Raw genomic sequence first — 14,001 nt, forward strand, 5'->3', positions numbered from 1 at the left:
ATTTAATTTTAACTTGAATTCCATGGAAGACACTAGTTGGGACATCACTGGCTCCATTGCACCTGAGTGTTTCCACTTGTCTCTACTTCCTTATTGCTTCTACTCAAGCGATCAAATTGATTCCTCCCTGATAAACCATGCCAGCAGGATTTAGTGCCAGCTTCAGAAAGCAGGCGTCTCTTTTTACACAGATCATTATCCAGGTCACATAGAAGAATTACCTATTATTACTAGTGTTATTTATAGGACCATCAGGGTACATTGTGCTTTATAATATGGCACATTTGGATGTCAAAATGCTGCCGTGTGTGGCTGAACTTGTAAGGTCATATCCAGTAAAAATGTAGGAAGTGGTTCAGCTATGAAGTGCTTGAAAAATGCACTGAATTGTGGTTCTGGACATTTACATTTTATGAAGGAAAAATAAAAATGTATAATATTACATTGCAGTTGGCCCTCAGCCATTTGCAGTCAGGCACTGGAAAATAAAAAGTACACTCATGGGACCACTGTATTCCTTTCCACTGGAAGTCCAGCAGGTGGGTTGCCTCCAAATGCTTCAGGATCCTTACATGAGCTTGCACTGTCCAAATAGTCTCTAGTGGATATGAGAAATGGAGCTTATTTAAACCCCACCCCTTTTTTCTTCCCATTAGAAAAGAGACTCCAAAGCCTAGGTCAGGTTTTTCACATTCCAGAGGAAATTTGACTTGCAGTCCCGTTGACTGGATGCTTGCTGTTCAGCAGTCTTCCCCACATGGGTGCCCTCCAGTTGTGTTGGACTATAACTCCCATCACCCCAACCAGCATGGCTGAGGATGACTGGGATTGTAATCTGTTGCATCTGGAGGGCACCCACTTGGGGAAGGCTCCTGTTCCTAATGTTCTCCACAAATGTACTGTCTTCATCCATTCATTCATTCACTCACTCATGGCACTGACGTACAATTGCTGACAAAAATCAAAGCAGGAAAAAGAATAAATATAACAAAACCGATAAGAACAGTAATTTTAAAATACTGGTAATACAAAAGAGCACCACCACTGTATAAAAACAGTTTAAAATCCCTAAAGGTACAAAAAGATTTTCAGTCTGCACCACTGATACAATCAGGGTGTACATCACAACAGAGCAACCCTGCGGTGCTCCTCTTTGCTGGCACAGGGCCTGCATTGTGTCATCCTAACCCTCCCCAGCCATAAACACTGTGTGGTGGATTGCCCTCTTAAGTTAATCACATTTTAGTCCTCTTGAAATCAATGGGGCAGCTTAGTCAAGACTTAATTTCCATGGGACAAACGCATTACTAATAGAGTCTGAATTCAACCCATTCAGTCTAGGACCTGTTACTCTAGCCTAGCAACATGGGAGCTGCTTTTCCATGAACTGTTCCCTGGCAGCTGAGATAACATTGAAATGACCCAACCATGTGGACGAAAATTGATCACGCTTAGGGGTGTGCAAAATACTCACCCCGTTCCAGTTCTGGTGTCTGCAGGGTGGGGGGAGGCAATCCATCCATCCCCCCAGAATCCTTCCTGGCTGGCTCCGCTCCGCGGCAAGTCCGTGGAGCCACCGGCTGGGCCCGTCCCCAGCTGGACTTCCATCCGCTGCTGGGCTGTGGACGCAAATAGCATCCAGTGTAGCCGACGCCATTTGCGTCCCTGCTGTTTTCGGTGATAGGCTGTGTAAATGTTTACGTAGCCTATCACGAAAAGAGTAGCGACGCAAATGGCGTCCGCTACGCCATTTGCGTACCTGCTCTTTGCCATGATAGGCTACGTAAATATTTACATAACCTATCACTGAAAAGAGCTATGCTGGACACCATTTGCGTCTGCAGTCCGGGGCAGTGGACAGATGGCAGCAGACGGACCCAGACCGGCTGGCAGCAGGTAGGGTCCATCTGAGGAGAATTTCATGGGGGGAGTAGTCTGTTCCGCCACAGACTCTAGGGGTCTCATTGCAGTCCATTCCGCCACAGACTCCAGACTCATTGCAGTCCATGGCAGATTTCTCCGCCATCCCTAATCACAGTACCCACATAATCAGCACCTTAGGCTGACAATTCCACAGGGGGAAAAGTTATGCTGTTGGCCTCCATCTATGCAGTTAGCTATTTAAACATTACTTCATCCACAGTGAAGCAACTCATAGGAAAGTGGTTCCAACACAGCTAGGATACATTTTCAAGGTCCTCTCAATATATATTAGAAACCATGGCAGAATTAACTTACACACTGAGTTGGTTTTGTTTGCTTTCATTGTGTTCTTTCATTCATTATTTTCCCAAACTACTGTATGATCAGCTCTTGATGCAATAATACAGACTGGTCAAACCAACAATTAGTTAGTCTATTCCCATGTTCTCCCATAGAGTTTAGAGTCTGCGCTTCTGCAGTAGCTGAGGAGTGAAGTTCTATCTATACATGCCTACTTAGAAGTAAATCCTATTGAGTTAAATGGGTCTTATTCCCAGGTAAGTAAGTAGGATTGCAGCCGTAAGGTCTACAGGGATTCATTTATGAGCATCAGAGTGTTCTCCTTGATTATCTTAAGTATAAGCTACTAGCAGTCATACCCTCTGTTACACTTGGATTAGCATTTCAGGTGTCCCACAGGAATAAGTTCCATACATCAGCTGTGTGTGATGTGTTTTGTGGATTGTCAGGCGCCTTTTGTTCCATCGTCTAACCATCAACAGAATTGGATTTTTTTTGTTTCCAAATTTGCACATGGAAAAATTAGCAAATCCCCCCAAAATCTGTATTTTCATGCTTTAGCCTATGAGGGAAATGAGCATTTTTGGCTGGTTTTTTTTTTATTTTGCGTATTTTTCTGTGACAGAGAATCTGTGCAAAATTTGGGAAAGTTAAAAAATGGTCTGTAAGTCTGTGGAATCCACCCAACAGGAGGAAATCCAGTCCACTGCGGAATCTAACTTCCCTAGATGTGCCTTTCTATTTTTGATACATCCCGTTTGTTTTACCAAGTGCTCTTTAGCACTAAGTTTTCCCATAGCTGTTATTCATTCCTACCTCAGAGTCAGAGCTAGAAATGGACAAATCTGTCAGTTTAGCTTTCTCCCACATTCATTTTTTTAAAATCCTTTTAAAATAAGTCTTTGCATCCCATATATGAAGAAATTTGAGAATTTTGATAAATCCTTAAAAAAAACAAACCAAGAGCCTTTCTACACAAAGCTTTTATTGTGCACTCATGATTGTTCACTCACTGTAGTTTGTGGGTCCTGTACATGACATCTTCATCCTCCAGGGCCTCTCCTGTGCTTTGCAACCATTATGCAGGTGTTTTTAGATGGAGGAAAGTGCAGTATTTTTTTGAATTGTGTTACATTTATAATGTGTAATTGCACAATTTCACTTTACCACAGTGCCATCTAGTGGCTGTATAATAAAACATATAGAAAGGCAGAGAAAGAAAAACCTGGTAAAAAGCACATATAAAGGAGCCAATCTTAATCCCACAAAGAATCCAGAAGCAGAAGTGGATCCAGGTAAAGGTCCGGGATAAAAGCCTCATGTAGAAATGCCCCCAAACAAAATTCTCACCCATCTTGCACTGACCAAATTCACTAGGTACAGCTATTCCCACTATGGAGAGGACCATGTTGTACCTGCCTGCAATATGAGATAAGCCTGCGAGAAAAAAGAAGTGACAATCCTAAGCACCAAAAACACGGTTAAATACACAGTGATTCAAAGCCAGATTTTAAGATCTAGGCACTCAAAGCCCTTTGCCTGGATGGACGAATCAGCCATTTTTGGTTTCTTCCACATTCGAGTGTTTTTAATCTCAAATTATTTCCAGGCCATTTATGAAGAGATTTGTGAATTTTGGTAATTTTGATTCATTTATCAATAAATTAACTGAATGAAATGATCACCCATCCTTCTCGTGAGATAGGCTATCTTTGAACAGGATACAGCTGAAATGTTCATATTCTGTAGGATCAGATTACTCTGCTATGTAGGCAGTCAGGAAGGAACTTCACAAAGTTATAGGTGGTTGAGTAATACCTTTCCAGCATGATAAAGGTTGTAACATTTTTCTTTCTTTTAACCCTAGCTTTCTTCTGACGTTGGATTATATTGGCCTTAATCTAGCAACCATAAATTCCTGCATAAACCCTATAGCACTCTATTTTGTGAGCAAGAAGTTCAAAAACTGTTTCCAGGTAAGGACTGCGATGTCTCAAGGAAGACACTTGAAAGTTTAGCTGTCAAAAAGAAACACTTAGGGTGCAATCCTATGCTTGTTTAGACAGAAATAAGTCCTACAACTGGCTGGGGAATGCTGGGAGTTGTATGACTTCTTTCTGTCTAAACATGCATAGGATTGCACCCTAATGAGAGAAAATGTGAAAGACTAGCTTGAAGGAATATGCATTATTTTCCTCACCCACTGACTCCTCATCATATACTTTTAACTACCACTTGGAGAGCCATAAGAATCTTTTAGTAATAAAGTATGGAACTGTCCACCTAAGTAAGCGTTCAACAACATTTTCCTGAACTGTGGTCTGTCTGTCTGTTATTAAGCCCTTGTGTACTCCTGATGCAATCCTATATGTGTCTACTCAGGGCTAAGTCCCATTGAGTTCAATGGGGCTTACTCCCAGGTAAGTGGTTACACCACCTCCCCCAAGCTGACACCCTCCAGATGTTTTACAATGCAACTCCCATAATTTTCCATTCGCCGGGCTGGGTGGGAATTATGGGAGTTACCGTCCAGCACATCTGGAGGGCACCAGGCTGGTGAAGTCTGGGTTATAGGATTGCAGTCTTAGAGAACAGAGAGCTTTTCTACATGAGGCTGTTAATCCCCTGTATCTACTTTCGGTTTTGTCGCAGAATTGAGATCCGAGCGCTATACAAAGAGTGTTTTCTTTCCTGCTTTTCTGCTACATAATCTCTAGGTGGCACTGTGGTATAGCAGAACAGTGCAAATACACAAGAGAAAATTACGCTTTCTTTCACTTTCCCAATTAAATGCCGCATTTTCCCTCCTCTGAAAAGACTCACTGAAAGTGCTGGTTAGACACAGAGGCAAAACTGGAGGGTCGCAACACTGTCTAAAGAACCTGTAAACAACCATGAGTAGGGAATGCCAAGCACATGATAAATGCCTCATATAGAAAACCTCAGAACTGAGTAATCTGCTTGCCTTGTAGGCATTAGTATGGAGGGGTACTGAGAGATTTATTCCATAGTGAGATGGGCTTATGTAGTTGCACCACCACTGTGGGCCACTTCACACATGATTACTTCTGATGTAGCTATTTATGGGCAAAGGAAATTGTAGGATGGCTCTTCAGTAACTATGCAGGATGTGAGAGCTAAGAATGTGAGCTTCTTTATTTCAGACAAGATGTTGACCTCCAAAATTATCAGCACAAGGGAGGGTTCTAAATTCACCCATGCCAGTGTCTTTGGAAGATATAGCTTCCAATAGAGAAAATCCCACTCCAAGACTTTTTGCAGAATGCCAAAGTGAAGGAGACTTCAGGAATGTTACGTTGCCATATTCAGACTAATCTACTCAAAGTAATAAACTCAGCTTTTGCCTGTTTCTTCCACAATGCAGTCCACTTGACTTGTCTGCCTGATTCCATCTGCTCTCAAGTTCCATAATAAAGAGGTTAATCCCCTTCTCATCAACCACTTATTTCTGTTCAATTAAGCCAATCTCCTCATGTCTGTTTTGAGGGACCTCTTCAGTTTAGTAGGAAAGGGGATTAGCTGAAATGCAAGTCACATTTTGTACATCCTAGTTTGTGTCAGTGCTCTTTGTACTCTGACTGGCAACTATCTCTTAATGGGGGCCAGCAGCATGAATTCTTTCCACTGCTACAAGAATCCTCCAGTATAAATATCAACAGGGGTTGAGATGGGAGTATAGAAAGGTTGAGTAAAGAAAAGGAAGCATATCTTATATTTCAATCCATATAAATTTGGCTAAACATAAAAATCACAATCTAGCATAGAGTTAGGTACACAAACTCACTGAAACTAATTTGCTTAAGTGTGCCCCAATCTCTGTTCAGGTTGTGCCCATAATGCATTGATTTTATATGTTTTTATTTGGAATTTTTAAATTAATAAATCAATAAACCGTGGCCCAGCTAGTACACTGGATTGCATTCCACAGTGTAGTCAGGAATTTAAATTTATTAAACTAATTTTTTTGCCTGAGTTGGGATAAAAGCCTCATGTAGAAATGAGTTGGGATAAAAGCCTCATGTAAACCTCTGACTTTCTTCCACTATAGCTCAATTCAGACATCACACCAAACCATGATTTAGGAAACTTGAATATGGTTCAATGTGATGTGTGAATTGACATATCATGATTTGCAATTGACTGACAGACCAGAATTGGAAACCATGCTTTGAAGTGACTTTGCAAGCCATCATTTGTGCTAACTATGGTTTGGGGTGATGTCTGAACTGACTAATGATCATGACAGCCATAGTTTAGCCTCCAGAGGCTGCTGCATTATTAAGACTGGAGTGAACTTACAAAGATGAATTCTAAGACAACAGAAAATTAATGCTCAAAACTATAGTTTTGCCTGATGTAGATTGAGTAGCTCCAGCCTTGGTTTGGGTTCTCAAGTGAGGTTATCACACACCATGATTTGGCATGATGATTGAATTGAGCCTGTGTCTGGTATCATTAGAAAATGTTTCAGTATTTTAAAAGTCTAATTCTACCCATACCCACTTCTGCTTGCTTCACTCTGGAGGCTTCTGTCCTCCAGTGAAGACAGGGATGATCCTTCACAAAGGAATGGAAGATTAATTTGTTTGGAACCCTTTCTCTTGCCAGTCGTGCCTCTGCTGTATGTGCTACCAGACAGGAAGTCAGACATCATCTGTTCCTATGAATGGAACAAGTATTCAGTGGAAAAACAATGAACTGAACAATCACAACACAGAACGGAGCATCCACAAAGACAGCTTAAACTAAGATTCGATGGAAGCCACACGTCACAATTCATGAAGATTGTTATTCGATAAACATACTTCATTAGAAGCTCTGTGCCCTAGCACTTAATTCCAAAGATGAGCAAATAGTACATAGGTGAAGCTCTGTACAGATTTCCAAATGGAAGCTCCTCTTTCTTACAAAGAAATCCGCCTTTTGGTAAAAACAAGAATCATCTACACAGTATTCTGAGGAGTGTTTGCAGACTCCAGATGGAATTGTTCAGTAAGTGTGTTGTGTATGCTGTCATTTACAATTTCATAAGTTGATATGCGTCGTGATGGATTCTTTTAAGATTGTGAAAATGTAGGACCTATAGCTGCTCTATGTTGCCATTCTCCTGACAGGAAATATTTTAGTAAGTATATTCTGCATTTAAAAGCACATTCCGCATGAAGATATAGATATATATATGCCAGACCTCAGCAGCATGTTATTTAATGAATATTGCAAATGAGACATTAACTGGACAATTATCGTTTGCAGCACTTTGCTAGCCACTGATTTATAGGCATAGACCTGAAATAGCAACAATATTAGGCACTTAGGACATAAACTGATGCCCCAAAGGTACTGCAATGTAATAGCTCTGCACAATCTTTGTAAAACAAGTATATTTGTATGTATCAACATAAATGTGATCCTCTGTGAAAGGACTGTTCAAGACCCATTCATATTTCACTGGCTCTGTTTCATCTAACTGTGTTCTTACTAGACCATGAGCCTAATACTCTAATCTGACAAAATCTGTGATAACTGCAAATTGAAATGGGAAGGCAACAGTAGGAATGGATCACTTACTACATTATTACCAGAAGTGTTTTGGAGAAGGTGCTCACTTGTGCAAGGCTGCTTTTAATTATATTCTATTAAAAGTTACATTTGCAGTAAGATAGTGGTGTATGTAACAACCGTACATCTTGAACTTTGGTTGTGTGATTATGTTTTGAACAAATCCAGAACCATGGACATCCCATCACATTGGGCTCCATCCGACTATAAGCCTTGCATGTGCTTACTTCGAATAATGTTCTATTGAAATGAGCCACAAATCCTTTGTGATTAAGATTGGGGGTGTTAAAATTAACAGAGGAATGAAACTTCTAAAACAGAACATTTTGCTTGTATTTATGGAAATCATTAATTATCTAACACAGGAGGTGAGACAAATGGTTTGTGCCTAAGTAGAATCTAGAGAACACACCGGCCCTGATACAGCTGTAGTTGTGAGCATCTTGATATAAATAACTAGTGGGCCCAATGCAGATCAAGATATGCATCAAAAGACTCAAAATCAAACTTGATGTGTCACAGGAGATCCATGATCAGGATCCTGCTTTTTTTTTTTTTTTAAGGAGATCCAGTTGGGGCCGTGGTGCTGGAAGAAGGGTTTTAATCCTTTACATCCAGGCTGGATTACTACAATGCTCTACATAGGGCTGCCCTTAAAGACAGTTTGGAAAATGTGGCTGCCAGGATGCTAGCAAGAGCAAAGTGGTCAGCTCCTATAACACCAAGTTTACAATTCATTTCTGGGCTCAGTTTAAGATGCTGATATTGACCTTAGTGGGAGGAGTCATAACTCAGTGGCAGAGCACCTGCGTTGCAAGCAGAAGGTCCCAGGTTCAATCCCCGGCATCTCCAGGTAGGGATTGGAGATGTTGCCTGGAGAGCTGCTGCCAGTCAGTGTCGACAATACTGAGCTAGATGGACCAAGGGTCTGATCCAGTATAATGACTTCTAAAGCCCTAAATTATTTAGAACCTGGTGACCTGAAGGGCTGCCTTCATCCATATGAACCTACCTGGGTTTTAAAATCGTCTTCCAAGGCTCTGCTTTCTGGACTCCTGCTAAATCAGATCTGCTTTGGGAATACCAGAGAGAAGGTCTTTTATTATGACAGCACCAAGATGGTGGAACATCCTCCTGTGGGAAATCTGTCAAACCTCCTCACTTGGTACTTTTAAGTGTGCTTTAAAATATTTTTATTCAGGAAGGCTTTTTGTTTATTACCTTTCGTGTATGCTGGCCTGTTAACTTGTTTGAAACTGTGCTTTTCATTGTGTGAGTTTTACTGTTGATTTTAATGATTGTACTGCTTTTATTGTTGTATTTATAAGGTGACTTGTTTTTTTAAAAAAATTAAAAGGCAGGGTATCAGTGTGTGCATCTAAAAATATATATAGAAATTATCCCCACACTATTTTTCTGATTTAAATTTCCCTTTGCAGCTGTTCTAAGTTTCTGGTATATTTTCCCCTGAGGGTCAAAGAGTGGCTTTGGAAAATCCATTTGGACCAGGACAACAGCACAGAATATCTCCCCCCACCTGCTTCTCCAACATATGACCCTGTTCCTCTGTGGTGCCTCCTTTGACTGCTTTTAAATTAAAAAAAAAAAAAAAAACACAGGGACCTTGCTCACAGATGCCCATATATCATTTTGTTATGCCGTTATCCATCCAGTTCAGTATGGCTCATATGTGCATTCAAATGGGGATATGTGACCCAACATGCCTCAGCAGTGAATGCAGAAGTTTGCTTTTGTGGACAGATCTCTCGTAATGGAGGTTCAGAGTGACTGCCTTGGATCAACTCTTGTGATTGTGATTAGATTTAGATTAGATTAGATTTTGTACAAGGCATTTTACAAACAAACAAACAAAAAGTAATCAGTAAATAAAAACAGGTCCTGAAAGTAGATTCAAAAGCCTAGTTTGCTCTTGCTATCTGTGCTTGTACATCTATGAGAACTATTTGTCAGCTTTCATATTGTTTTATATTTGACCATCCAGTATCTCAGTTTTGTTATAAACAATTTCTCCCTACCAGTGCGGTACAAAGTAGGTATTCTGAAACAATGTTCAAGGCCTTCTACAGGGCACATGGCACATGCACAGATTCTCTCTTGGAATGGTCTGTCTTGCCATCTCTCAGTCAGGATCATCGAGTTTATCTGAAAGAATCTTAATTGTGCGATAGCTTCCCTCTAGGTTTTTTTTTTTTTTTTAATACTCCTTTGGCAGGAGCTCCTGCCCAAGGAAGTGTGGTGGGTGGCTACTAAGGAGAGGACTTTTTCTGTTGTGGCACCCCAGTTATGGAATGAGCTTCCCAGAGAGGCATTGCAGTCTTTTTGGCGCAAGGTAAAATACTTCCTTATTTTCCCAGACATTTTAGTCTTTCACTTTCTGTTGTTTTAAATCTGTCACTGTATTTTAAACCTCTGCAGTGCTGCTAGGTTTTATTTTAATTTTGATTTTATGCTGTAGTTTTAAACTTTTAAACTTTTATATTGTATTTTATTATGCTGTATTTTGTGGTTTTAATTGTTGTGAACTGCCCACAGAGCTTTGGCTATTGGGCGGTATAGAAATGTACTCAATCCATCAGTCAGTCAATCTGTAGCATCTACTACTCTGTCCCAAGTGCTACATTTATATTCGTGACTAGTGTCCCTTTCAGAGGTGCTTTCAATGCAGATGGGGGAAGTGGGATCACGTTGAAAGAATGTCTAGAAAGGACCTAGAAGTTATAGGAATTTGGATGGAGCAAGAACAAATCACACTGGCTCCAGATGTTCTTGTCTGTTGTGAGTGGGCAAGCCCTATTAGATTTAGCAGGGATTACAAATAAATAATGAGGGTTGCCCCTAATATGCTCAGAATTGCATGATGAAATCCTGAAACTGACCGCAAGTATTATTTCCTTGAGCAGGGGGTTGGACTCTTCTTATAGGCCCCTTCCAACCCTACTATTCTATGATTCCTGTTCCACATATGACTGGATTTTGGTCACTCTGGGCATATTTCAATGTCAAGAATTTGTCTGCAATAATTATAAATCAAACAGACTATTTCTGTTGGTCATACGGCATTTTAAAGTTTTTAATTTTTGATATTTTAGCAGTTTTATGCTTTGAACTTATGTATATTGCCTCAAGTATCTTCTGGAGGAAATGGCAACTGACACATTCAATAAAAATGTGAAATTTTATCCATATAATGGATATGATAACTACCCTGATAACTACCGTGATAACTACGCCATAATTGTCATAACTTCTGTGGTGTTGCAGGTTTTCGGGCTGTTATTGCCATACAGGTAACGTTTTGTTAGCCAGCAAAATGAATTACTTACAGCACTGTAATATACAATATGCACACTACAAAAAACTGCCAAGAGATTTATAGCAGCTGTTAGGCCTAACTGAGGAAAATAGCTATGTGGATCTAAGCATTCATCTGTATTTCAAGTGGAAGATACCATTCCGTGCATAATTTACAAGGTCAAATGCAAAGTGCCTCTAGTTACATCGGCTGAACAATTTCTAAAATGTTTACAGACAGACAGAAGATAACATTGCAATTTGTATATATAAAAATTCTCCTGTGTAAATGACTGTATGTATTTTGGTGAGTGCTTCTCATTATGCTTCATTCTGTTTATATGCATATGTATATGTCCTTTTTCCAGAAAAATATATAGTGTTGACATGGTTTTGTAATAATATGTAAGAGCATGGTGTGAATTTTTTTTAAAAAAATTCTTCCTAACAGCCCAGTCATGACATAATAAGAATATAAATTATCCTAGATAGCAGTATAAAAAAAACATTTCCTGGTTCTGACTCAGCGGATTCAGCTTCAGTGTCAATATGGTAGAGCATGCCTTGATAGAACACAAGCTAGCAATTGAATTTCTCCTAAGAACCATTTATACTCCTGATTTTATCACCTCACACACAACAAAGGTCTTAACTGGAATCACAAGCAAAGTGCAATACTTAAATTCTCATTGCCTTCTTCTCCCCAGTCCTTCAGAAGTCTGTGCTTTAGGGCATTTTCACAAGTAACCCTAAAAAATTTATTTCCATTACCACATTTGTAAACTGAATAAAATCATTGCATGTTCTGCTTAATCCCATTCTTTTTTATTATGCAATCCATATATTATGCAATCCCTGCAGGAGTGAGAGGTCTATTGCTGGTAATACCAGCCTCCTGCTATCACTTGAGGAATTTCCTTTTCTTACCTTGTCACTATACAAAGGTAATTTGGTTGTTACTATGAAAGCTGTTAACCTTGAGAATAACAATGTGGGAACTGAATTTTGCTAAACCACACTGAAGAAGCAACAGAGTATTTAAGTCTCCTTTTATATAACAATAAGAACTTGTTTCATTCTGCAAAACGTCAACCAAAGCCAAGTAGGTAATCAAAGCAAAATAGACAAAACACTGTCCCCTAATTGGTGGTAGCTAGCTTCCTTCTATTAATTTCCCTCTTAAACAACAAGACACAGACCTCATAGTCATATATATTCATAGGACTTCTGCAATTTTTTCAACCTCCAGCTTCCAATTGCACTGAGGTTTTTTTTCGCCCTCCACCTGTCCACCTCCTCTGTCCATCCTCTCTCAGGAAAGAAACCCAGTCATACTGAAGTTCTATAACAGGGATAGGCAACATGGTGCCCTCAGGCTCCAGTGTGCCCCTAGATACCTTTCTTGGTGCCTGCCAAGGTGCCCTACTCCCCCCACTTAAAAACAATAACATATTTTCTTACTGGTAGCAGGGATTGCTAAATTGCTTAGTGTGTTGGGGGGATTAGACCCCACCTCTGCCTTGTGTTCGGTCTTTTGGGCAGGTTATTCATCCTTTGCCATGGCTCCCATTTCACCCGTTTTGTGGTGGTGTCCAAGACAGTTTCTCAAATTGCCAAATGTGCCCATGGGCCAAAAAGGTTGCCTACCCCATTGTATAATCTCCAGAGCTAATTGAAACTGTATTTTTACCTCCCTTCTTCTTTCCTAATGATCAATATATAACCTGTAATATATTTTATTCTGTTCTTCATTTGTTCTATCTATCTATCTATCTATCTATCTATCTATCTATCTATCTATCTATCTATCTGTATAAACCACTTGACTATACCTAAGAAGACATTTCAAAGTGGTTTACAACATAAAAATTTAAAATACAAAATACCCACAGTTTAAATATTTAAAAACAAAATAAATAAATACAATACAATACAAGAAAACAGAATACAAAACATCTCACGTTAAACACATTAACTGAAGCAACTGCTCCCTTCTGGATTCTGCCAACAACAATGCATTGCATTGGATCCAACCCAATGAATTCAGATGATGGGGGTGGGAAGCAGGACAAGAACCCAAGCCTGCCATTCCTTGCATTGCTTCCATACCGTACTCTTTATTACAGTCGTTTAGACCCACTCAATTTAAAATATACAGACAAGTATACAGATATTGATACATAGGCTCCATTTATTTAATCAAACAGTTTGATTGACCAGGCAAAAGACAGACCCTTGCAAGTACCATTGTAGACTGAACCAACCTATGACAAATCCCTCCTCCCTCAGCTGTACACGTGGCACCCAGGAAGCATGAACAAATAGTTCAAGATGCCCAATGTGGGGAAACACAGGCTCAGTCTAATATACAAAATGTCCCATGTTGCATTCTGCCCATGGTCTAACAGGGGAAAGGGTTGACAAGAAGAGACAGACATACTCACACCTCAGACTGTACTCAGAGGGAGTAGTGCAAGGACCAATGCCCTCATTCAGGCAACTGTCTGACACAATCATACCCAGGATCTCCACCATGTTTGGGTTGATTGTCAGGGTCTGGTGGTGTTTCCCCCACCAGAACTTGTTATAAACTTCCCCTCCCCTTCCACATCAGAGCAATACTACTGTTTGGTTAATCATGTGAACAGGGGCCTGATTAGGTCAGGAGGAGAAAAAAGAGATTGATCTGTTGGGACCATTACCTGTCCACCTAAGTGGAAAGATGCAGATCCCTCCTTCAGCCTTAATTACGGATGTACGAAAGTCACTTACCTTTTTGCAGGGATGATTCGCAGTGGGGGGGAGGCACTCAGCACCTCCCCCCGAAATCCTAACTTGGCCAGCTCCGCTCCATGGCAACACTGTGGAGCCGCTGGCTGGGTGCAT

General features: G+C 40.2%; 1 protein-coding gene across 3 annotated transcripts in view; it reads left to right on the forward strand.

Annotated features, from left to right (window-relative positions):
• EDNRA (endothelin receptor type A) overlaps nt 1-11,921 on the forward strand; it is a 50,912-nt gene extending 38,991 nt beyond the window's left edge. Inside the window, exons 7-9 of one of the 3 annotated variants that reach the window (XR_014792102.1) lie at nt 4,091-4,199; nt 6,853-7,236; nt 8,367-11,512. Coding sequence is in view for 2 of the 3 variants with exons in the window: in XM_084856222.1 (XP_084712348.1) it covers nt 4,091-4,199; nt 6,853-6,993 (250 nt within the window). In the remaining variant the exon portion in view is untranslated. Of the gene's footprint in view, nt 1-4,090; nt 4,200-6,852 lie in introns of all 3 variants that reach the window. The other 2 variants (XM_084856222.1, XM_084856221.1) reach the window with 2 other exon arrangements.
• The last annotated feature ends 2,080 nt before the right edge of the window (nt 11,922-14,001 follow it).

The sequence above is a fragment of the Heloderma suspectum genome, chromosome 5 (genome assembly GCF_057233095.1).
Source record: "Heloderma suspectum isolate Gila_16-S chromosome 5, 16-S_ref, whole genome shotgun sequence".
NCBI lineage: Eukaryota > Metazoa > Chordata > Lepidosauria > Squamata > Helodermatidae > Heloderma > Heloderma suspectum.